General features: G+C 36.0%; 1 protein-coding gene and 1 long non-coding RNA gene across 3 annotated transcripts; one reads left to right on the forward strand and one right to left on the reverse strand.

Annotated features, from left to right (window-relative positions):
• The first annotated feature begins 13,442 nt into the window (after nucleotides 1-13,442).
• LOC147486350 (Cysteine proteinases superfamily protein) lies at nucleotides 13,443-17,548 on the forward strand. The gene is made up of 8 exons (XM_086572638.1): nucleotides 13,443-13,673; nucleotides 13,756-13,888; nucleotides 13,967-14,045; nucleotides 14,125-14,188; nucleotides 14,417-14,522; nucleotides 14,608-14,662; nucleotides 16,842-16,895; nucleotides 17,189-17,548. Exons 1-8 carry the CDS (start codon nucleotides 13,667-13,669, stop codon nucleotides 17,330-17,332), a joined length of 642 nt encoding a protein of 213 aa, XP_086428764.1. The 5' UTR covers nucleotides 13,443-13,666; the 3' UTR covers nucleotides 17,333-17,548.
• A 456-nt stretch (nucleotides 17,549-18,004) lies between these two features.
• Nucleotides 18,005-22,775, reverse strand: LOC147486351 (uncharacterized). 2 transcript variants are annotated; one of them, XR_015201572.1, is made up of 9 exons: nucleotides 22,730-22,775; nucleotides 22,063-22,193; nucleotides 21,521-21,617; nucleotides 20,736-20,824; nucleotides 19,918-19,957; nucleotides 19,661-19,731; nucleotides 19,320-19,395; nucleotides 18,445-18,716; nucleotides 18,005-18,268 (listed from the first exon to the last, which is right to left on the reverse strand). It is a non-coding gene; the product is annotated as an uncharacterized LOC147486351 (long non-coding RNA). The 2 variants fall into 2 exon arrangements; XR_015201573.1 differs by lacking the exon at nucleotides 19,918-19,957.
• Between the last annotated feature and the right edge of the window lie 1,276 nt (nucleotides 22,776-24,051).

The following is a 24,051-nucleotide window of genomic DNA, read 5'->3' on the forward strand; positions in this document are numbered from 1 at the left end:
AGCTCTCACTAAGAGCGCATATTCATCTCTAGCACACCACCAGACCATTCTGGAACAAGTTCTTGAGAACAGGTACAATTATTGCGTATTAGTTAATTAATTCTTCACATTACTTGGGGATTTCTCTACTTTTTTGTATCCTGATTTAATCACCTGTGATTATTTTTTCTATAGTTTTTTTTTTTTTTTTTTGAGTTTCCAGTTCGCTTTCAGATTCCTTGGTTCATAGCTACAAAAGAAGTTTCAATGGATTTGCAGCCAAACTCACTGCTAGAGAGAGGAAAAAGCTTGACAATTAGTATAGTACTTAACTTCGATTTTAATAATTAAAGCATAGCATCTTGCATGCTATATTATTCACATGATATCTTTGACACATTTGCATTGGAGGGATTGTATCCATCTTTCTGAGTAGAACAATAAGTCTTCACAAGACAAGATCATCAGATTTCATGGGGTTCGAGTACAGAATGTGGAAAGAGTGGCTACGAGAGCAACGTCATAGTGGGCGTCATGGACACCGGAATCTGGCCAGAAGTAGAGAGTTTTAACGATGAAGGCTTTGGTCCTCCACCGAAAAATGGAAGGGTAGTTGCGACGGAGGCAAAAATATTACATGCAACAAGTATAATCCCATTTTTAATTGACGTAGAAGTCTATCAAGTATAAGTTACTTTTGTCCTAATATTATGTCATTCACGTTCTGCTAGGTATGGTATGAACCTAATATAGCAAAACATTTTCAACGTTGCCCACCTTAATTTGGTGTAGAAACTATTATATCATTTATTTAAGAGGGTTTCTAACATTGAATGAGAGCTTATTTCTAATAATTAAATATTTGAGGTTTTTCACGTTGATTCATTGTAAATATTATGTGTTTTGATTTTCAACTCTATAAAGGTTGAGATTGACCCAATAATTGATAGCGGGAAAAAAAACAGATATTGGCCCAATAATTTGACAAATATCTTGCTTTTACTGGAACAGTTAAGTAATAGGATACTTGATGTTTAACAAAACGGATTATTTTGTTCAATATCATTATCTTTGGGGATATAGTTGTATGTGGCAGTAACAATATAGTATGGATCACAAAAGTGAGTAGTCGATGCTTTCATTTCCAATGCACTGGATTTAGGTAACGATTGGAGAATGAATGACACTACAAACCAAATGTTTTGCACTGCCAAGGATGGTTCTAACCCCAACTCCCCAACATGCTGCAGGCACCATTAAATTGGGCGTGCGGGCTTTCGGCATTAAAGCAGGGGAACTATAACACCCCGTGTTTCTTTTTATACGTATTTTTCTATTTAAGTAATTAATTTAATTGTTTATTTTAAAAATTCGTCGGATTGGACTCGGGATACGTGGGCTTGGTTTTGGGCCCGAGTCGGTGTTGGGCTTGGGTTTCGGACCCAAGTATATAAACACATTGTTCTAGAGAATAGGGTTTTGAAGAGAATAAAATATAAAAATGGAGGCAGAGAAAGAAGCTGGTTTGCTGGAGAGGTGGAGCACGACGATTCGGGCTATGAAAATTCATCGAGCTGTTAGTTAAGGTGAGTAGCTATTTTGCTATTTCACCGGATTTATGGTTTTCCGTGTATCGGAGTATACCGACTAAAGTTTTCGCCTATTAATCTTGTTCATTATCTCGATTGTGTTGGACTTCGTGCTTTTGTTTTATTAAACCTTGTTATAATTCGGATTTGATATAAACTGTCGAAACTTTGTTAATTGGGTAAACTGACGAAGCTTCAACAGAGCATCAATGGCGTCAGCCCACAGAAATCGTTTTGTATTTGAACTCTCCTGGTTTTGGTTTTGAAACCATACTGTGATGTTAATATTAATTGGTTGTTGGTATATGATGGACGCGTCGGGATTAGGAGTGGGGTTGTTCTAGTTATTTGAAGCTTTGAAGGTCCATTAATGGCTGGGAGATCGATGAGGCTAGGGGTAACATCGATTTTTGTCTTGATGTTGTGACTTTTGTTTGACTTTTGATGGAATACGGTGGTCGGGTATGGTTTGGGAGCTCGGGGAAGAGGCATTAATGGCGTTACTATACGTATTTTTCTATTTAAGTAATTAATTTAATTGTTTATTTTAAAAATTCTTCGGATTGGACTCGGGATACGTGGACTTGGTTTTGGGCTCGAGTCGGTGTTGGGCTTGGGTTTCGGACCCAAATATATAAACACATTGTTCTAGAGAATAGGGTTTTGAAGAGAATAAAATATAAAAATGGAGGCGAGAGAAAGAAGTTTGGTTTCTTTGGAGAGGTGGAGCACGACGATTCGGGGCTAGGAAAATTCATCGAAGTCATTAGTTAAGGTGAGTAGCTATTTTGCTATTTCACGGATTTATGGTTTTCCCATGTATCGGAGTATACCGACTAAAGTTTCGACCTATTAATACCGCATTCATTATCTTGATTGTGTTGGACTTCGTGCTTTTTGTTTTATTAAACCTTGTTATAATTCGGATTTGATATAAACTGTCGAAACTTTGTTAATTGGGTAAACTGACGAAGCTTCAACTGAGCATCAATGGCGTCAGCCCACAGAAATCGTTTTGTATTTGAACTCTCCTGGTTTTGGTTTTGAAACCATACTGTGATGTTAATATTAATTGGTTGTTGGTATATGATGGATGTCGGGATTAGGAGTGGGGCTGTTCTAGTTAGGCTGAAGCTTTGAAGGTCCATTAATGGCGGCGAGATCGCCCAGGCTAGGGGTAACATCGATTTTTGTCCTGATGTTGTGACTTTTGTTTGACTTTTGATGGAATACGGTGGTTGGGTATGGTTTGGGAGCTCGGGGAAGAGGCGTTAATGGCGTTACTGCCGTTACTGGGCTACTGAAGGATTGATTTTTGTTTTTATTTTCGTGTGAACTGTTTGGTTGATTGTTGTGTTGATTGTTTTGTTAAAGTGTGGGTGTGGGGATGTATATGGGGCTGTTGAATGGTGGTGGAAGCCTTTAATGGCGTCGGTCGAATTTTCTTCAGTATAACAGAATCATGCTTTGATGGTATAGGTAGGTGGGGGTTTTAGTGAGGATCAAAACCGCTGGGTTTTTTTCTGTCATGGTGGCCGGTGGTGGCCGTTGTGGTGGTCGGTGGTGGCTGGAGAAGGAAGGAGTGAAGGAGATGAACAGTAGCAAAAAAAAAAAAACGATTTTGGGCTTGGGCCAAAATCATGGGCTAATATCATTTTACTTTTGGACTTTTAGTTTTTGGGCTTAAGTTAGACTATGGGCTTTGGACTTTGGGCCTTTGGGTTAGAAGAGTTTGTGGACTCTGACTTTGACTGTTGACCAGAGTTGACTTTGACTGTTGACCAGAGTTGACTTTGACTTTGACCAGGGTTGACTTTGACCAGTTGACCCGAAAATTTGACTTTTTCCTAAAATTATGATTCGGTCTAATAGGATAAGTCTAGGACTATTAACGTGCTTGGCTTTAGGCTAAGACCTTTCTATATATACGTGTGTACGTGTATTAACTAATATGTGATTGTGCAGTATTTTATGATATACAACGTTATGACACTTATACATTCATGAAATTAATAACGCGTAAACAAAAAAATACGTGAATCAAGATATTTCTTCGTTCTCGGAAATAATACATGAAATAAAGTTCAATAATGCGTAAACAAAATTACCCCTCTTTTAGAACTCTCCACGCCTAAAATTTCATAATTGAGTTTTATGACTGTTGATGTCATATGTTAGGTGGGCATTTATTGAATGTGTCATAAATGGCCCATTAGCGTTATATAGGGGTATTCATTGAATGTGCCATGAATGACCGGGTATTCATTGAATGTGCCATGAATGACCGGATTGTTTGAATTTGCTCTAGAGAGGAACTAAGGTATTTGCCTTCTTGGGTTAGTTGTATTCTTTGATTATCGCGAGTGTTTGGGTTACTTTTGAATACATAGGATATCTACATATGTTATATGCAAGTTCTAACTTTCTTTTGCGGGAGGGTAGGACTTAATAACATTTTGTCTTGAGGGGCCGGTCCTACCCTTATCTGGCAGATGAATATCGGTAAGTTTTAATTCGGTATTTAGATATTAAAAGCGAGATATTAGAATGAGTTAAGATAATAGAAGTTTTGCTTGGGAAGAACTATGCGGTTGAGATATGCGGAACTACACCGCCTCTCCAAGTGAGAATGATTAGGTTATGATAGAGTTAAAGTGATTGTTTGAATAATTAAAGTATGATAATGGTTTTATGTGGTTAGTCTACTCATACCAGCAAATTCCATTTTGCTGACCCATGTTTACTTTGTTTTGGCAACGTGGGTGTGTTCTTGGGAACATAGGTGGAAGGCAGTGGAACCGCGGCGTGTGATTGGGATTCTTGCCCGGGCGGTCCGGGGAGTTTATTCTATTAGGTCTATTTTTGGAAGTATGTAATAACGTAGTTTCCTTTTCATATGGAATGAGAATACGATGTTGAGGACCTGTTATTCTTAGAATGTTATATTGATGGTTTTTGGATGGAAGATAGACTTTCATAAAGTAATAAAGAGAATTTTAAAGATTTTTGTTGTTAAGTTGATCCTGTTGTGATGTGGGTTTTAGGTTTTGACATGTGTTGTATTCCCCCCGTCATAGCCTGGGTTTTTAGACAATTGAACCAAGTGATGGTTGAGATATTTATATTTCAATTATTCATTTTTTTTAATTGTTTAGAAATTCGGGCTGTGACAGGAACCATGCAGCCATGCTACATACCTGACAATGTAGTTGCACATGAATCCTATGCCTTCGATGCATATTATTACTAGATGGGAATGTAGTATTAGTAATTTAAATAAGAAATTGGAGTATCTTTGTTGATCCCATACAGTGAATCATTTATAAATTTTTTTTTGGTGCCATGTTTGCAAAGACACTACAAAATGATCATTAGAAATTGGTATTACACACTATCTTAGATAATTAACGGAAATCCAGTTTATCTTAGATAATTAACGAGAAATCAGAAACTGGATACAACTGCATTGATAAATTAACTTCAAAGAATAATTAGCGAAAAATGGATATCTCATAGAATAATTAACGGAATTCAAAAACTGAATGGATGCAATTTCACTGAATTGACCTCAAAGAATGATTAACGAGAAATCGTCAGAAATTGGATGCAACCGCATTGAACAAATCTTAAAGGATAATTAACTAGAAATCGAGAAAGTGAATGCAAATACATTGAACTAACTAAAAAAAATAATAATTAATAGAAAATCGAAAATTGGACGCAAATGCATTGAACTAACCACAAAAAATAATTAACAAAAAATCGGGAATGGGATGCAAATGCATTGAACTAACCCCAAATATTAATGGGTGAGAAATTGAAAACGGGACGCATTTGCATTGAGCTAACCTCAGAGAATAATTAACAGAAAATCAGAAACTGGATGCAACTGCATCGAAGAATGATTAAAAGGAAATCGCAAACTAGATACAAATGGAAACGAAAACTAGATGTAACTGCATCGAACTAATCTGAAAAAATAATTAATGAAAAATCGAAAACTAGATGCAAATGCATTGAACTAACCTCAAAGAATAGTTAACGGGAAATCAGAACCACAAAGAATAATTAACTGGAAATCGGAAAAATGATACAAGTGCATTGAACTTAGGGGTGTGCATGGGTACCCAATTACAAGAAATTGAACCGAAATTGGAATCGTTTAAAATGTTAGACCCATTAAAAGTGGATTTTCAAGAACCGAAACCATTTGAACTGAATAGTAAAAAACCGATGGGTACCCGAATCAAAACCAAAACCGATTATTATGATTTTCATGGGTGGGGTTTTTTTTTTTTATGGAGAGTAGAATTTTCACATTATAAGAAATTTGAACGAGCAATCAATATAATATAATATTCATATCTCACAATAGCAAATATTTTTCAGAATAATTTATATAACGACACCGTTTGTAAGACGGGTTCAAAAACTAGTTTCAACCTAGTTTGAGTAAAATTTGGAATATTCAATTGCCGATTATAATATTGTTATATTGAATTCCTCAAAATAGAAATAATCGATGAAATTTTGAGATTCCGTTCAAAATCACCAAGTATGGTAAAAAACTGAATACTCTGAGAACTTGGCTATATCATCTCTCAATAATGAATCACCTCCAATTTCACCCGCCACCTCTATCTATCTCGATCTATTTCTTGGGACATATCAATTCTTTATTGCAATGAAAACTTGATGGTTGGTTTCACAATGAAAGGTTTGATTTGTTTTAAGAGTTTGATAATCCCCGACCATTTCAGTTCATGCATTTCTACCCTGTTCGAAAATTTGGGTTTCAAGATGGTTAAGTAAGAAAAGAAAAAAATCTTCACTCTTTTGGAGGAAGAGAGTTTGGGAGTGTGATAAGAGAATCACAACTCTGTATCAGTTTCGACATACGTGAAATTAATTAGGGGAGAAGGTGAAATTTGTATGGGTTATGACTTTGTGATTCCATACTCCGCCATCTACATAGTAACTAGCCTCTAAGCACGTTGAACTAGGGCTGTTAATGGGTTTCAATAATCCCAATGTTTTGCTTCAGGTGTGGTTTTTTGGGACATATCATCGCAAACTGCGAAGTTGGAATGGCAGCAATGCCGACTTTAGCATCATCTAGCAAGACTGAGGATAATGTTGAGCTATACAATCCTCGTAGTCGAGTTATACCTCGATCGCTGGTACATAGGAAGGCTGACCGTTTCAATGTGGATGATGAGGAGTTTGCTGTACATCCAGAACAGTTCAGTGGATCAGGTCACCAAACTAACATGCAATGGACTAATGTGGAATTAAGTGGTGCACATCCAAACATTGCTCCACGGCCCATGGTTGAAACGCACTTTTTTGCACTACCAAATGTTCAATGGGTTTATAGACACGAGAACTTCGAGACGACCTACAATAGTGGACCTCTCCTCACCGATCCTTGTGATGATGCTCATCTCAATTATGCACTCCGCGAGTATGAAGCAAATGTATCAACACCGGTGCACTCACCATGGAATCGACTCTGTTGGATCTATTTCCACAACAAATTCTGCAGAGTCTTGGTCAATATTCAAACTCTTATTTGGACTTAATCATGGGAAACAATAGAGAGCAGTTCTCATCTATTGATTTTCTGATCCCACCTCCCGAGGCGTGGAAGAAATAGGTCCGTTTCAAGTTCCTTTTCTCACACAGGCAGAAAATCGAGTACACAAGACTGTCCGATTCACAAGCGCCCGGAAATTGGAAAGGGAATAGCAACCGAGGGACTACCGTGGCAAATTTGAATATGAAACAAGATCTTTGAAGATGTGGAAGATTTCATGGCTCGTGAGGAGAACGGGGAAGACACCAATCCAGTTTAGACAAAAGTCACGAGAGCTGCTGCTTTGGTTCTTCAAGGGGTTCAAAACTGGAGCTCGTAATATGTACAAGAAGGCAAAGGGGAGTCGGGCAGAAAAGCCCATTGATTGATCAATGAGGATATTAGCTTGGAATTGTCGAAGAGTAGGCCTCGACTTCGACAATTCGGTGCTTAAAAGATCATATCGAGAGTAGAGGCCAAGTATAATCTTCCTATGTGAAACTAAAGCCGATGTAAATAAGTCGCCGCAGCAGTATTTTCGTTCTTTTGCTAGTGACTATAAGTCTTTTGTAATAGGGTCGCGAGGGTTATGCAGGGGATTATGGTGTTTATGGCAACATGAACTTGATGTACAAATTGTATGGTCGGATAGTTGGATCATACATCTTTGCATTAATGATATGAATAACGACTTTTGGTATTTTTGTCTTGTATATATGGTAGCCCCCATTCCCAACCCCGAGAAGTCGGTGGCACTCCATGCAAAATCTTATTCTTGCAAATACAGTACCTTGGCTATGCATTGGAGACTTCAATGATGTATCCAGCCAAGAGGAAAAGCGAGGAGGACCTCCAATTCCACGTTCTCATATAAAACATTTCAATGAAATGATTCAACAATGTGCGCTAATGGATCTGGGCTACAGGGGAGCACCTTTCACTTGGTGTAACAACCAAAAAGGAAGCAAAAGAATACTCAAACGACTTGATCGAGGAATGTGTAATGCACAATGGCGAAGTTTGTTTCCAAATGCCCATGTTAATCACTTCCCTACTCTGGATTCGGATCATAAAGTACTATTGTTAGATTGTGCTCCAGAACCTCGAAAATTTCAAAAACCTTTTAGATTTGAAATCATGTGGCTTTCAGATCCGACTTGCAAAGAGGTGGTAACGGGAGCATTCCAGTCAAAATTTCATGGCTCCCTTCTTATATATTAAATGCGAGTAATTTGGATACATGTAGGAAAAAGCTACTGGTCATGGAACTCCAAGCATTTTGGTAACATCCATCATCAAATGGCACAAACTCGTGAGTAGTCTGATTCGAGGAAGTTACGGGAGCAACAACATTTGGCTATTAATAATGGCGGATGGCTAAATATTTTCTTCAACAAGAGGACATCCTACTCACGAGATATAAGGTATTGTCAAGGAGAATTCATGTCCACTGGGCTCAAAAAGCCAGAGTAGATAGCTTACTCTATAATGAGCTAAATACTAAGTATTTTCATGCAACTGTCGTGAGAAGGAGGCATAGAACATATATTAGTAGACTCTTCAATTCTGAGGGAACATTGTTACAATCTCAAGATGCTATCAGAGAGCACATGGTATTCTATTTCCAGAATTTGTTGTCTACTTCGACACGACAATGGATGGGATGATATTCTACAATTAATTCCTCCTAAGGTCACAAGCATCGACAATGCAAGTCTCTAGCCTTGATGGTGAGGGCGAAATATGGGATGCAGATGAAGAATATTGGCTCCTTCAAATCACCCGGTCGGATGGGTTCCAATCTATTTTCTATAAAAATTCTGGAAAGAAGCGGGGCCCCAATTTAATTTCTATGGTGAAAGAATTCTTTCTATATGGATCATTTACAAAGGAGATTAATCGGACATATATTATATTGATCCCGAAGATTGGCAACCCTAAGTAGGACATTTTTAGGCCCAATCGACCTTATAAATGTCACCTACAAGGTCATCTCTAAAATAATGGTGAACAGATTTGCGACCTATATCGCAAGCTCGATTAGCCCAAATCAAAGTGCCTTTCTACCGGGAAGATTAATACATGACAATGTTCTTCTTGCCCATGAGGCTTTTCATCATATTAGAGCCAAGTCAAATAGAAAGCATCACCACTATGCTCTAAAATTTGACATGCAAAAAGCCTATGATTTGGAATGGAATTTCATCAAAGAAGTGTTAGCAAGGTTTGGATTTCATGACCAATGGGTACAACGGATGATGTTCGTATTACCACTCCTTCTTGTGCGGTCGATTAATGGTACACCTTTCGGGTTTCTTCACACCCACTTGTGGCATCCGCCAGGGAGATCCTTTATCGCCTTATATTTTTATCCTTTGTGCGGAAGTATTATCGTTAAAGTTACACCAGCTGCTGACTTTAAAAAAGGTGAGAGGACTAAAAATCGCCGCAAATTGTGAGCCATTAAGCCATTTGATGTATGCAGATGATCTCTTAATTTTTGCAAAAGCTGACCTTAAAGAGTCTCATGAGATTGATACAGCCATTCAGTCATATTGTAACATATCTGGACAGAAGATTAATAGATCAAAATCTCAACTAATACATCACAAAGCCATGCCACGAGAACTTATACATCAGCTACATAGTCTGCATCATGTACCTTGTACCACAAAGTTCCCGAATTATCTGGGAGTGCCATCCATTCTGGGAAGAGCGTCTATAGATCATTTTGCTCCTTTAACCCAAAGATTTCAATCTCGACTTGCTGGATGGAAATCAGCACTACTATCAAAGGGGGGGAGACTGACATTAATCAATTCTGTTCTAACAGCTTTACCAACTCATGTGATGTCGTGTATACGTCTTCCAGTGTATATTATAGAAGAATTGGATAGGTACAGAAAGTGTTTCTTCTGGAATCATGAGAGGAATCACCGCAAAATGCATTACTTCTCATGGCAATTGGCATGCAGGCCGGTCTCCCAAGGAGGTTTGGGTATTAAGGATCTCGAAGTTCAAAATGTTGCACTTTGTTAGGAAAACAAGCTTGGTCTCTTCTACAACCAAGCACTATGTGGGCAACTTACATGCAAGCAAAATATTTTCCAAATAAAACTTTCTCGAGCCATTTGTCCTAAAAGTGCATCTATTGCGTGGAAGTCCATATATAAACCGAGGCATTTGTTGGCTCACGGCATTATTGGCGATTGGGGATGGAATGAAGGTACGAGCATGGGTTGATTCATGGGTCCCCCGATACCCCAATCCCACTAACTCTTTTACCTCAACCACCGGAATGTAATCTTGACCGAAAGTGGCTGATTTTATTGACCCTGTTCAACGTTGTTGGAAACATGAGCTTGTTATTAACAATTGGCCTGAAAATTATGCTTTCGCGAGAATCACATCTCTCGCCCTAAGATTCCAACCACAAGAAGATACCCGTTCGTTCGGCACCTTAAGGATAAACATGGAGTTTACACCATCCAAGAGCGCATATACCATTGTCACGAAGTCGATTCAAAATGATGATGTTCATTACGCTCCTTTTTATAAGAGATTATGGTCCATGAAGGTACCATATAAGCTACGTTTCTTCATTTGGCAAGGTACCCAAAATTATCTTTTTATCCCATTTGCTGATTTTTGGCCTCTAGAAATTTTTTTCGGTTGATCCTATCTCGCTATCTTTCGCTCAACAAGATGAGTCACTTTTCCATTTATTTGCGAATGTCCATTTACCGGGCAGTTTGGTATAAAGCCAATTTATCTCAAGTCATTAATTCAGTTCAAAGACTCCACTTTAAGTCTTGGTTGTTACATATATACCAAGATGTAAACCATAATAAGGAGGCGGAGTATTTGCAAACGCTTTTCAGTTTTTCGATTATGTGGTTCATATGGCTAGAGAGAAACAAATATCGTTTCCATCCAACAACCGGACCACCCAACCCTTTTGGGAGCTTATCCAAAAGCAATTAAAGTTTACAAAACCGAGATTATCGAGTGCATTCATTTGTTTGCCACCACAAATGATGATGAGGTATCACCTATTGCTATCTCTTGGCAATCACCACCTTCTACACACCTAAAATTCAATGTGGATGGATCGTCTTATGGTAATTAAAGCCCCTCGAGAGCGAGGAGGTGTATTAAGGAATACCGATGGTGCCTTCCTTCTAGGATTCGCTACACCAATCTCTAGAGGATCAACTCTACTAATTGAATATAAATGCGCCTTTGAGAACTAGTTTATATTTAGCTCATAAGCTAAACATGGAAAATGTGATATTTGAGACGGACTCACAATATCCGTATAACTGCATTTGTGAAGACTTCTCACCAAATCCCTTGGGAGATTCAAGCGGTTATCACGGACATCAAGGAGCTACTTGCGGCAAACACAAGTTTTCAACTTTCTTTGGAGCTACAGAGAGAGCAATTTTGTGGTCGACAAGTTTGCTAAATTTGGATCGGATCAAAGTGGCTAATCATAATTGGTGGTTAAACCCCACTCCCACTCGGCATGGAAAAGATCTACGTAGAGTTATATCGACTTTCTCTTGGAGATACATCGGTATGGTGCAATATAGCACCTACTACTTTTTGTAATCTGCTTTTCTTGTTTAACGATAAAACTGTTGTATGTACATATTGAAACATAAGATAAATAAACCGCAGTTACCAAAAAAAAATAATCCGATAACCGATCCGAACCAAACCGATAAAAAATGGTTTGGGTTTTGATAATTTTGTTTGCTCTCTACAGACCTAAAACCGAACTGAACCGATAAGATATTGGTTTGGTTTCGGGTTTGCCTTCTACCGAACCGATATGAATCCGAACCGATAAGATGACATTTTAGTAATATTTATGATTAATTTTGTATATGTTTATAAATTGTGTGGCTGAAATTAATTGTTTTAATTTAGAATTTAATTGATTTTATAGTTTTTGGTTAGGGTCGGTTCGGTTTTGGGTTGCAATATATCTTTTCGGTTCGGTTTCGGATGAAATATAATATTATCGGTTCAGTTTGGTTTTGGGTTCCCAATTTTCTTATCGCTTCACATTTGAATTTTTCAAAACCCAACCCAAACTGATCCATTGACAGCCTTTCGTGGAACAATCCCAATGTATTGAGCTCCACTATTTTTTCTGAAATTATAGTTTTGCCCCTTAAAAAAAATATAAAATTATCTTTCTACTCACATCTGTATATTTTTTTTTCCAAGCATGAAGACCCACATACGACACATATAATTTTTTTTAAAATAATAAAATTACTGTTTTGCCCCTACAAAATAACAAAAAAACAAAACAAAATAAATTATGAAATTACCAAAATACCCTTGTGCAATGAGTAGAATTTACTATGCATCAAACCCCATATTTTTCTATATAGATAGTAAAGATATAAGTAAAAGAATTGAGGGATTCTAGCATGCACTGCCTGTACTCGCAGGCCTAAGAGAACCTAGATCCAGTACTTTGTCATGCAATACACCCTCACATTTTGCTGGTGGAAGGCCTAGATAGAAATATAAAAAAAAACCGTTGACCCATCATCCAGTAGGGTACCCGGTTTTCACCCGCCACCCAAATTTGCACCGACCCGAAAAAAGACCCGCCCCGTCCCGCGACCGTTTTTATACAGTCGGGCTATGGGTGTAGGTTCTATACTCAAACCCGACCCGCACCGTGTCAAAAGCCGTTGACCCGCACAATTTCAAGACTCTAACTCTAATATTTTTGTATTTTGTTTATATTTTCTTTTCACTTTTGTAGGAATTTGAGAGATATGAATACAAACTTATGAGTTCAACATCAATTTAACATATTCAAGTTTGAACATTGTAAATATCAAAAGTTTAAATTCAACTTTCAAATTTGGAGAAGATGAATCATTCATCCTTGTATTAATTTCAATTTTTTAGTTTATATTTTATTGTTTTGTCTTATGGGTCCTTTGCTCCCATCTTCATTTTATCATCTTATGGAAAATAATCAATTTACAAATGGTAAATCGGGAAAAAAAATTCAAATTTATAGATATGGTTTTGGGTTCAAGTTCAAGTTTTTTTTTTTTGTTTATTTTTATTGATTGATTCCAATTTTTTTTTCTATGTTGTGAATTGGAAATATATTACTTGCAGAATTAAAAAGTTTTTTAGGTGAAATTGGGTTAAAATGATAATTTCCACCCGACCCAGATAACCCCCCAAAACCCATCCCGTAAGTTGACCCAATAGATCGGGTGATGGTACTAAGACATGACACTCCCCCATTACACCCCTAGGCCTAGATGACTGCGCACCCATTATATGGCGTACTCTAGATTTTGCCAAAAGAATTTTCTTAAAGAATTTTTTTTTCAATGAAAATTTAATTGATATAGAAACAAATTACACTGTTAAGCCAAATCACTAATATCACGTGCAACGAGACTAGTATATGTATTGGCGATGGTGCCATGAAGGCATGAACAAGTCACAAGTTTACATCTCTTGACTAGATTTCATGGCGGGCAAGTCTTTCTCTCAGACTCTCACTTACTCACTCAATTATTTGTTTTCAGCCTCATTCTCTCTAAATATTATTATTTGCAGAGAATATTCTACAGCAGCTGAAACAAGGCACAGCCAAATTCGAGCTAGTGTCTTCAATATCCACTACAACATTCTCCTTCCCTTCTTTCCACGTCAACACTCCTCACTTCTTCGCTAGAATTGGACCTTCTCTGTAAGTATATATTTCACCATCTTCATTTCTTTATTATTATGTTTCAATGTACCTAATAATACCCTAAACCCTTTAAAGGGGCGGAGCGATGAAGAAATTAGAGAAGTATTCAGTTCAGAAAGTTACTGGAGATGGTCGTTGTATGTTTCGCGCATTGGTAATATCTCTATTTTATTTTAAGATATCGAATTTGCATTGGAGATACCAGCTATGTAATTTGGATGGTGTTGTTGTAGGTAAAAGGAATGGCTATGAACAAGGGTCTGTCTCTAAGTTCATGCCAAGAAAGAGATGATGCAGGTGACTTGAACAGTTTAATTTGTGTGATTTACAAGTTTTAAAACAACAAATTATTCTACTTGTACCAACTTGACCTGTTCCATCAGCTGACAATATAGTACTATTTTTGCTTTTTTGTTGCACTCGATTTTATTCTTTTGATTCATTTTTTTTTCCTGTGATTGTCTGTGAAATCTGTTATCATAACTGTGTATGAAGTAAACTATACTAGTTTGTCAATTGTCGCAGATGAATTGCGGATGGCTGTAAAAGAAATTATCTGTGAAAGTGATAAAGAAAGGCGTCAGTACGAAGAAGCTTTGGTGGCAATTACAGTTGATGAATCCTTAAAACGGTACTTTCTGCGTTGCAGATTTTTTTTCGAAGCGTTCTCTTGTTTTAAGATGTGAGCTGACATGAGACATGAATGCCTGTTGTAGATACTGCCAACGTATTGAGAGGTCTGACTTCTGGGGAGGAGAATCAGAATTACTGGTGAGTTCTCAATATCTGCATTCTGTTTAATATATCATGTTGTAGCCTCTTTATGTATTTCTGTGTTCTAACACTTTGAGGTTTGAAATAAATCTATAATTTCTGGTTGCACAAGGTAATTCTATGGATTTCATTATAATATGTTGAAGGCTCCAATCTGAAGCAGTCCGGCCCCTGAGCCTGACCAGTTTCAAAATTTTCCCATATCAGATTTCTAGATAGGTTTATATGTTATGGAGTTGGGCAATATGAATACTCCGAATTTATATTTTTGAAAGCTGCAAATGGACAAACAGATTTCTTGAACTTCAGTGATCAGCCAACCAAAAGCACTTCATTGGTTTTCCTCATGGAAAATGATGTAGCTGTATGCTAATTCTATATTAAGTACAAATAAAATCCTGAAGAACCATTTTATAAGAAAAACATGTTTGCAATTGCTAATTCTAAAAATGATATTCAGCATCAGTATAACCCCACATCTTAAATTAGTGGGTTATTAACATCAATCGTGTTTGACTCCTTACTTCACTTATTGCCATTTCTGCAATAGAGGTATCTATGTTCATATCTTCCCACGCTATGTCCATCAAGTACTTTTCTGGTGTTCCTTCTTTCTTTTCAAAAGTCTTAACTTACAGCACCGTACTGTCTGTGATGCCAAAGGCAACGCTATGCACCCAAGGTGCCAGCGGTTTACCCACCATGGTGCTTGAGGTGCCAATTTTTATGAAGATAGTTGCAGCCTTGCAGGTTATTGGAGGCGCCCACGTGGGAAGCCTAGCACCCCGCCTTGCCCCTTACAATATAGTTCACCTGTTCACTGTTCACTGTTCACTGTTTCGTCATTCCAATTGTTATACATGTACCAACATATCGGGCTAATTTTAATTGTCGCCTACTGGGGCTAAGTTCTGTGGCATACTTTCGTTTAAGCTGAAGTACGTATAGTGCAGGGCCTAATATACTTTGTTAGTTAGTGTATTTAGTATTCGTATCTGGGGAAATTTCGCTGTGCCACTTCCCTAATGGCATTGGTTAGTGTTATGTTTTCTTCAGTTTCCGTAATGTGGCATAAATATGGTGAATAAATAGATTCTTTCTTGGATGTTGTTTATAGTAGTGTAACTCAAATTTCTGAGGTATTACAGATATCTTTTTTTTCTGGTTATAAATATCTCGGTGCTAAGTCTAGCACAAAAGATGTAGCTAACCTATGTACTAGTGTGCATTCTGATCTCAAAAAGGAGACAGGTTTGAAAGTTTATTTTGGAAAAATTGACTTCCTATAGCTTAAGAAGACAATTCTCTCGATAAAGGTTTTGTCATTTTGGTGGTCGAAAGTCTTCAAAGAGTTTAGAGGATGTTTCTTTGAGTCTTTTGTAGCTAGATGGGATCGTCTTATGTTCTTAGACATGGGGTGACGGTGCATGTCTCGAGGGTTTTTTCTTATGTTTTGTTTAATCTCTTGTAAATATTTATTTTTCGTTTTTTCTCTTGTAATGTAGGCCTTCTCAGCCTACTTTTCCTTTATTAATGAAATATCAACTTTACCGAGCAAAAAAAAAAAAGATAACTCGAATAAGTGGCTGGGAATTTTGTTTCCAGGCAACTTGAGGTATGGTTTGTCACTTGCAAGAAAAAGAATGTGCAAGTCATGTTACATGACTTGTTTATTACCCTGCAAAGGAAACTACTTAGTTGTACTCTATTTAGGGCAGTGAGTACAAATTATCATTTTGTGTTTAAGTAGTAAGGGGTATTTCGGAAAAGTCTTGTCGTGGCACTTAATATCCCAAGGGTGAGTCCATGCTAAATGCTATAGACATGAATCTCTTGGTAAAATATGGAAACTCAGTTTCGTCTATGCTGTTTGTCTTGGTGAACAATGGTTTCGAACTGCAACATGTTACTATATATATGCTGAATGGATAAAATTTTGTCTGCTTGCTTTCTTTGTGCCTGTCAGAATCTGGCTGATTGTCTCATTGATCAAAGGGTACAAAGCTAAATCAGATTGGATATATCAGTATTTATATTAGTGTGCCTTGGAAAATCAATGATTACATTGCTGGAAATATTCCATTACTTGATGAAGTGTATAAATTTTACTTTATATTGCATCTCTCGTAAAATATATTGCTTTGAATCTATTAATGACCGTTTATTCCTCCATCAGGTGTTGTCCAAGTTGTGTCATCAGCCAGTTATTGTGTACATACCAGAGAACGAGGTAAGAGCATTGAACAAACTAATGTAGAATGGACAAGGGCGAAACGCTCCAACAAATAAAGATATCGATATTTACCTATAAAAAGAAACTACATGAGAAGATATAGGAATTTCATAGCAGAGTAGACTGTAGATGTCCTCCTATATGTTTGGAACTTCTTAACAAATTAAAATGAGTTACCATACAGATGTAGGCAGTATGTAGGGTCGTAATGACCCTAGAAACTGATAATTGGCTTTTCTTTCCTTTTTCTTTTGTATTTGAGATGTTTACTTTTGCCATTCCTGTTGCAGCACACAAATGCGGGATGGGGCACTGGTTTTATTCCCATTGCAGAATATGGAAGTGAATTCAGCAAAGCATCAAAAAAGAGTAAACCAAGGAAGGCGGTGAGGCTTCTGTACAGTGGGAAGAACCACTACGATTTACTTGTTTGATAATGTAATGTAAGGAACTATTTGTATTCGAATTCAGCAGTTTCTACAGGTGATACATGCTCCAATTATGAAATTTCACGTGTATCTTCTGTAGACCATATATCATTGAAGGCAGGCTTTTCACTTTTGTCACCAGAGAGCAGTGTTTTCCCCATCCTTCAAGAAAATACTTTTGAATTTGAAGTGATCGCATTATAAGATAAGCTGTTATCAAGAGTGGATTCTGTTATAGACTTATAGTTGAAGTACACAAGGGAATCCAATCTATTGTCGTGAATCTTACTCAGCATTGAGCCACTATATGTAACTTACTAGTTTTGGAACCCGTTCTACAAACGGGTACCGTTATTTGAAATTTGTTGTAAAAGAATATACATCAACAAATAGTGTTTACATAAACGGACTTAATTACGCAAGTAGTCATTTATAGATAAAGTCTGTGGTATCATTTGTTTGTGACTACCCTTTTTTTCTTACTTTTAATTCCTGTGGGAGAAATAAAGGAAAAGAGAAAAGAGGAGCAAACCCTAGCCTTTTTAATAATTGAGAGATTTTTTTGTACAAACTGCACTAAAAAATTGAAAAAAAAAATAATGATGCCGGAAAGAAACTCGTTTATCACACTGGAAATCAATGGAAAAAACAAACACAATAACACTGAAACAATTAAAAATCAACAAATAAATATAATATACATAAGATTCTTTTCTTACATGTAACGTAAACATTTCCGAGATTTTCCAAATCTCACCGCTGCATTGCACACAGTATATCAATAAGTTCCTGTCTTTAGTTCTTACCCTCCCCTAATAATTTTTCCACAAACATTACTAATACATTTTGAAAGTATATAGTACAAAAAGAAACCACTTGGTTGATATGCATTCATATAAATCACTCATCAATCAATCCCTTGCAAAAGGGTTTCACAAAAGCCTTTATTTTATTTTTTATTTATTTATTTATTTATTTTTTGATTTTTTTGTTTTTTAAATGAGATCAAGAACTCTTTTGATCAAGGGTTTGACCCCATACCTCACGGTATCATCACCCAAAGGTTTTTACCGACTTTCTTAGTCGGCAGAAAAAAAAAAAAAAAAAAAAAAAAAAACCTTTATTTTTATTAATTGAAATCTCTGTTGGCAATGCACATTTAACAGAGTTTGGAACTACGATACTTAGCAATTGATAATGTCAATGTTTTTGCGAAGGCTCCTACAATTGTCCTAGACCTTGTAGTTTCTTCTCTCGATGGCTAGAGTTCAATTTTGCCCCACACCTGAAGGTTCATAGTGACCTGGTCCAATCTTCATTTCCACCTTGTCCATCATATATGGCATGCGGCTTTCTTCTTGTTTGCATGCTTTAAATCAACTTGAACCCACTGCAACAAACCAAATGTCAACATGGTAAGGATTCATTTTTTTTGCCATAATAAGAATTTCTCTTACTCTACTTGGCCTATTCTTTTTCATAATTGAAACTTAACAGGAAATTCTTCCTTCTTGTATTGTCTGGCGTCGCACTCAAATTATTCTTGTTCTCACCACTCACCAGTAGCATTTGAGACAATTTGTTCCTTAATAGCTAATGTGTCGGTACTAACCCCCTTTTGATCAGATTTTTTAAGCAGGCCAGTTGGTTGTACAGGTGGGAGAGCCCTATTTCAGTGCATCAGAGATTTTCTTAATTTGTATAGTTGTTGTACTAATGCTTTTAAAAATTGGGGCAGAAGTATATATACTTGTTACCCTTTCTAATATTCTTATCCTTCTCCTTTTTAGGTTAGGCTAACAGTTAGCCCTTCCATGAGCTGTCCGACAATTGGGTTAGAGCTACAGTGGAATATGTGTAGACTACTAATGAATAACTTTGTGATTGTTTTAATACGTTCAATTGACTTCATGCAACAAACATTATGCTTCAGGCCCATCTTGTATGAAACTTGTGACTGCCTTAAGCTAGTCAGGCCATAATTGGTGCTTACCTTTTAAGGGAATATAAAAGTTGCACAGTCCTTTGCTCACCGTACAAAATCCACTTTTCACTTTTCTTCATAGCAACTATGAAACCACAAAAATAAATAAAGTATAAGAATACTAAGAATTATAAAATCAATATTTGTTAATAATTGTAAATCGTGCAACTATGCCTAACTGTAACAAAAGAGAATTTGAATGCTAGAAAACAAAAAGTAGATGACTCATTCATAAATAACTAATTAATCATGATTATACCCCCAATTTGTTTAGAATACATTAAACTAATAATAATAGATATGATTATGGAACTAAGAATACGAAATCGATGAATCACGTGAAATTTTACCTTTTCTATTTATTTATTTGTATTTACACTTTTGCCGACCTTCCTTCCGAGCGAAAAGCAATCACATCAACCTAAAGGGATTGAAATGCTCATTTTAAATAAACAAATGAGGCTTTGTGAATATAACCAATAGATCAATTAGCATTGGCATCACTGTCATGCTGTAAAAAAGAAATTGCCTTCAAATATGCATTACAATGTAGAGTCTAAATTGATATAATAGCAAGTTCAAATATTAATAACTTCATTTTTGGTACCATTGTGTAGCTTGAACTAACAACATTTTACATATGGAAGCTGCAGAATGAAGATATTAGCTTTGAATGTCAAAAGTTATACCTCAAAAGTTAATCAATAATGCAAACAATTATTTGAACGTGTACGCCCGTTAACACACTTTGATTAATTAAAGCACTCACCATCACATATGCAAATACATCTAGTTAATGAACCATCATTACACAAACACTGTGTCTACAGAAAAGAAGTGATTCATAAGGAGAGTGACTTAAGTAAGGAAAGTCAAGGGTGGAAAATGATTAGAGATGCAAATGTTCTATGGTTGAGACAATGTCTAAGAGGTACTTAATCCTAATTAAAAACACTTGAAGTACCAAACATGTAAATCACGGTTGTTTCTTTCTTGACCCTTCTATTACTTAAAAAAAAATGTATACAAAGAGTGTGATAAAAGTACTCTCTCTAAGAGGATCGTACACATCTTTCATTCTCCTCTATGCAGCTCATGCTAATATGTTAGTTTGGTCATCAAAATCCCTGTAAAAGCTCAATCCAACATGTACATAGCTAGATTGTGGTCCTTAATCCCGCCATTATCCTATGCTCATTAATAACTGGGCGGTGTTTTCTTGTCATATAGAGAAGAAGGTGTACCATGGGTTTCCAGATCTAGGGAGAATCTACATAGGAAGTGGATCATGATATTAGAACTACAGAAATCTAAGCTAGGTTAATCAAATTCTTTCATCTATCTATATAACAACAATTTAAATGTCCAATATGTAAAGTATATCTTTTTCTCCAGAAAGACCAATTTTTTTAAGAATAAACATACCTTTTATTCTTTGGTGCTCAAGAGATGCATGACAACAACTTTCTTCTTCTATAGTTGAACATTTATATACAAAGTAGAGTGTTCAAACCCTGAATGTGAAAAAAAAGATATGAAATACTGAGAAGAACTGCTAAAAGTTTAAGTTTATTTCCTATTATTTTACTCATGAGCGCCTCCAACATTGGTTGGTTAAAAGGTTCATCAGGTAGTTGGTTAATAGTTAGTTTCTCCATAAGAACAACAACCCTGAACAAAGCACACATTACTATGCACATAGTTTAACCGATCAACAATAGAAACTAATATTTAGTTTTTGAAATAACATCCCCATCCATTAACTTTTGTAGTGAATTCTATTATTGAAGAAAATAATGCATGAAGACAACTTCTACACTTATTTTCATTGATATCATAAGAGACAAATAACTGAAAAATATAGATAAATATAGAAAATTAATATGACCGTGATTTACATGTTTGGTACTTCAATTGTTAAAAGGCATACAAATGAAGCATCATAATCTAGTAAGTGGTTAGCTTTTGTTTTATTGTATCAATAGCAATAAGATAAAGTAGAAGGCATATTCCAGCTAGTCACATCCACACCCAGGGAAAGAATCCACAATAACTGTTTAAAACAGGTGGATGAATCAAAAGTGAAGAAGACCAATAGAAGTAAAACTAACAAAGAAACTTCATTAGAAAAAACCTTAAAACAAAATTCACTTATCGTAAGGAATTTTTTAGCCTGAAAGATATCAAAGAAAACTCAAATGATAGGTTACCTAAAAAATAGACAGGGCAAACATGAAACCACCTTGAGGAATCAGCATAGTATCATGTTCATAACTTCACAGGTAATAATCACCTCATTGACTTGAGCTGCAACAACATTGACTATATATTAAAATATGATGCAATAAGTCTTAAAACCATATAAATGATTCCCAACACATTAACCACTCAGTAGCCACCATTTTTCATACAATCTTGAATCACATACATCTTGAGTAGCCTTGAGGATTGGGTCTAGGTCCACTTCATATCAATATGTAAACTATGTTTAAGGTGTCCGCCTTGATAAAATGTTTGTATGTATTGTACATAAGATCGACTCTTATAGGGTGCATTGCTTAACCTGAAAGAGTATGTAATGGTTGGGCTTGGAGGGGAATGGGGAACTTTCATCAAGCTGTGCTTGGCTAATGAAAGGGAACGTAACAATTTTTAATAGAATTTTACTTGAGCGGAGTCTATTTACAAATTTTAGTAATATGTACTACTAATAGTAAGAAATATTGAAGCACATTAATGTATAAATTAGTACCTGGGCCCAAACAAATCATGACAGTCGTATGATTTTACATGTAATGAACCATAGAGGAGTTTGCTCAATATAATTCCTGGATGATTGTGAAGTGGAATGATCGATAAAGGTGGCACACAAAGTATTCCTATCTGCAAAATAGGGTAGAAACCAAAACATATGCAAACACTTCATTAATCCAGACCTCCTACAATATCCCAAGCAACTCAAAACCAAAGTGGAATTAAATTACAATAAAGTCAGAGCACTAAATTAGCAACTCCGAGATGAACTTCAATCTAAACAATAAGTCGAAGTTAAAAGAAAAGGCCAAAAGGAAAATAATAAAAATGGTTGAATGTCTTATTAGATAGCTTTCAAGTATTTCACCGAGCCTACCATATGGCCTTTTTTTCACAGCTGGGTTCAAAAAGAAAGAAAACTACTCAACTACACCTACCTGTTGAACTAATAATATTGGATGATAGGATTCAAAGTCCTGGCCCCAACAAAAACGAACGTACAATGGGAGGAGAAATGCCTTGAACCCATATAAAATGCTTTAAAATCCATCGAAAATGTCAACTCTATTAGTGACAGGTACATAATATTGTTAACTGATGATTTAAAAAGGAAAAGCACAAAGCTACTTGTCTTTTGTATCAACACGAAGAAATTGTAAAAGTACCTCCATTAATGTTATTCTCTTCAAAAGCAATGAGCGGGCTTGAAATAAATCTATGTATTAATGGGTAAATAAGCATGTACCTTGAAATCTGTGACATCAATTTTGATTAATTAGAGAAAAATAATAGAGCATAATATGACATACATTAGAAAATGTGAAGAATGACCTGAAAAGCAGTCCGGCAAGGCGAGATGGCAAACTCATATACAATTAGAAAAGGAAAGCAAGGGGAAAAAGGAAGAATGTATTTCATGGCAATAATTCCTGAAAAATTTAAATGGTAAAACAACTATCAATCATCCTCGAAATATTCATGTATCTTGAAGCAACGCGCTTAAACTTCACTATATTTTGAAGTTTCACGCTTAAACTTCACTAAGAGTTGAAATTGGTATATGAGACTTTAGCATTGTTATGTAGATTAGAGCAAAAAAATGGACTATGAATGCCTATAATAAAGTTATATTAGTCATCTTTTTCCAAGAACTAACAGTTTACCATCTAAAATGGAACCCATTTCTTAACAATTTTATAGAACTCTGGACACATCACCAAGTGTGTCACAATAACTAACCCACTTACATCATTGACACTTCAATCACCATATAAATGTCCCAAAGAAGTAGATAGCTAACCTTGGATGGTGATTTGAATCATGGTTCTGAAATGGGTTCATGTGGTTGAGGCTTGATTAAGGTACATCGTTGCTTGTCGTAAATGACTTCGGATATATCCTCCTATTTTCATTTCTTCTTTATGGTTTCGTGCATGTCCGACCTTGCTCCATTACTCACCTAAACAAAAGATCCGGAAAATCATTTATTCAGTAATTTATATCATCTAGATCCATTATTTGTATGATTGGGAGTCAAATTTGTGGCTCACAATCCGAAAGGGTTAAAATGCATTGTATTCACGAAACATTCACCAATTTATTGTCATAACCTACAAAATCGACACAAAAAATGATATTAAAAGGCAATAATGAGATGCATGATGACTTGAATAAATAATTACCAACACGAACTAATGAGTTGCAAAAATAACAAATCAACGAAACGAAATCTCTTCAAATAATCAACATGTACATATTCAATTAATTGCTTCCATGAGTTTGTCAGATCACCGTGTATCTTAGTAGATTGCAAGGAAAAAATATTGAACAATCACTAATTTTTTTGATAACGCATGATCACAGAATGTATCTTCCAAGAAAGGTCACACTCTTACATGTTCTCATTGGTGTTGACAATATATGCTAACAAAAATTTAATATCAATTGTCTTTAATCAAACTAAGGCACCACAGTGGTAAACTATTTG

This window comes from Coptis chinensis, chromosome 7 (genome assembly GCF_015680905.1).
Source record: "Coptis chinensis isolate HL-2020 chromosome 7, ASM1568090v1, whole genome shotgun sequence".
Taxonomy (NCBI): domain Eukaryota; kingdom Viridiplantae; phylum Streptophyta; class Magnoliopsida; order Ranunculales; family Ranunculaceae; genus Coptis; species Coptis chinensis.

Bases quoted from the DNA above. Each gene is read 5' to 3' on its own strand.
- LOC147486350 (XM_086572638.1), top strand. The intron at 14,663-16,841 runs GTGAGTTCTCAA...TTCCTCCATCAG, and splicing joins GAGGAGAATCAGAATTACTG to GTGTTGTCCAAGTTGTGTCA. The intron at 16,896-17,188 runs GTAAGAGCATTG...TTCCTGTTGCAG, and splicing joins TGTACATACCAGAGAACGAG to CACACAAATGCGGGATGGGG.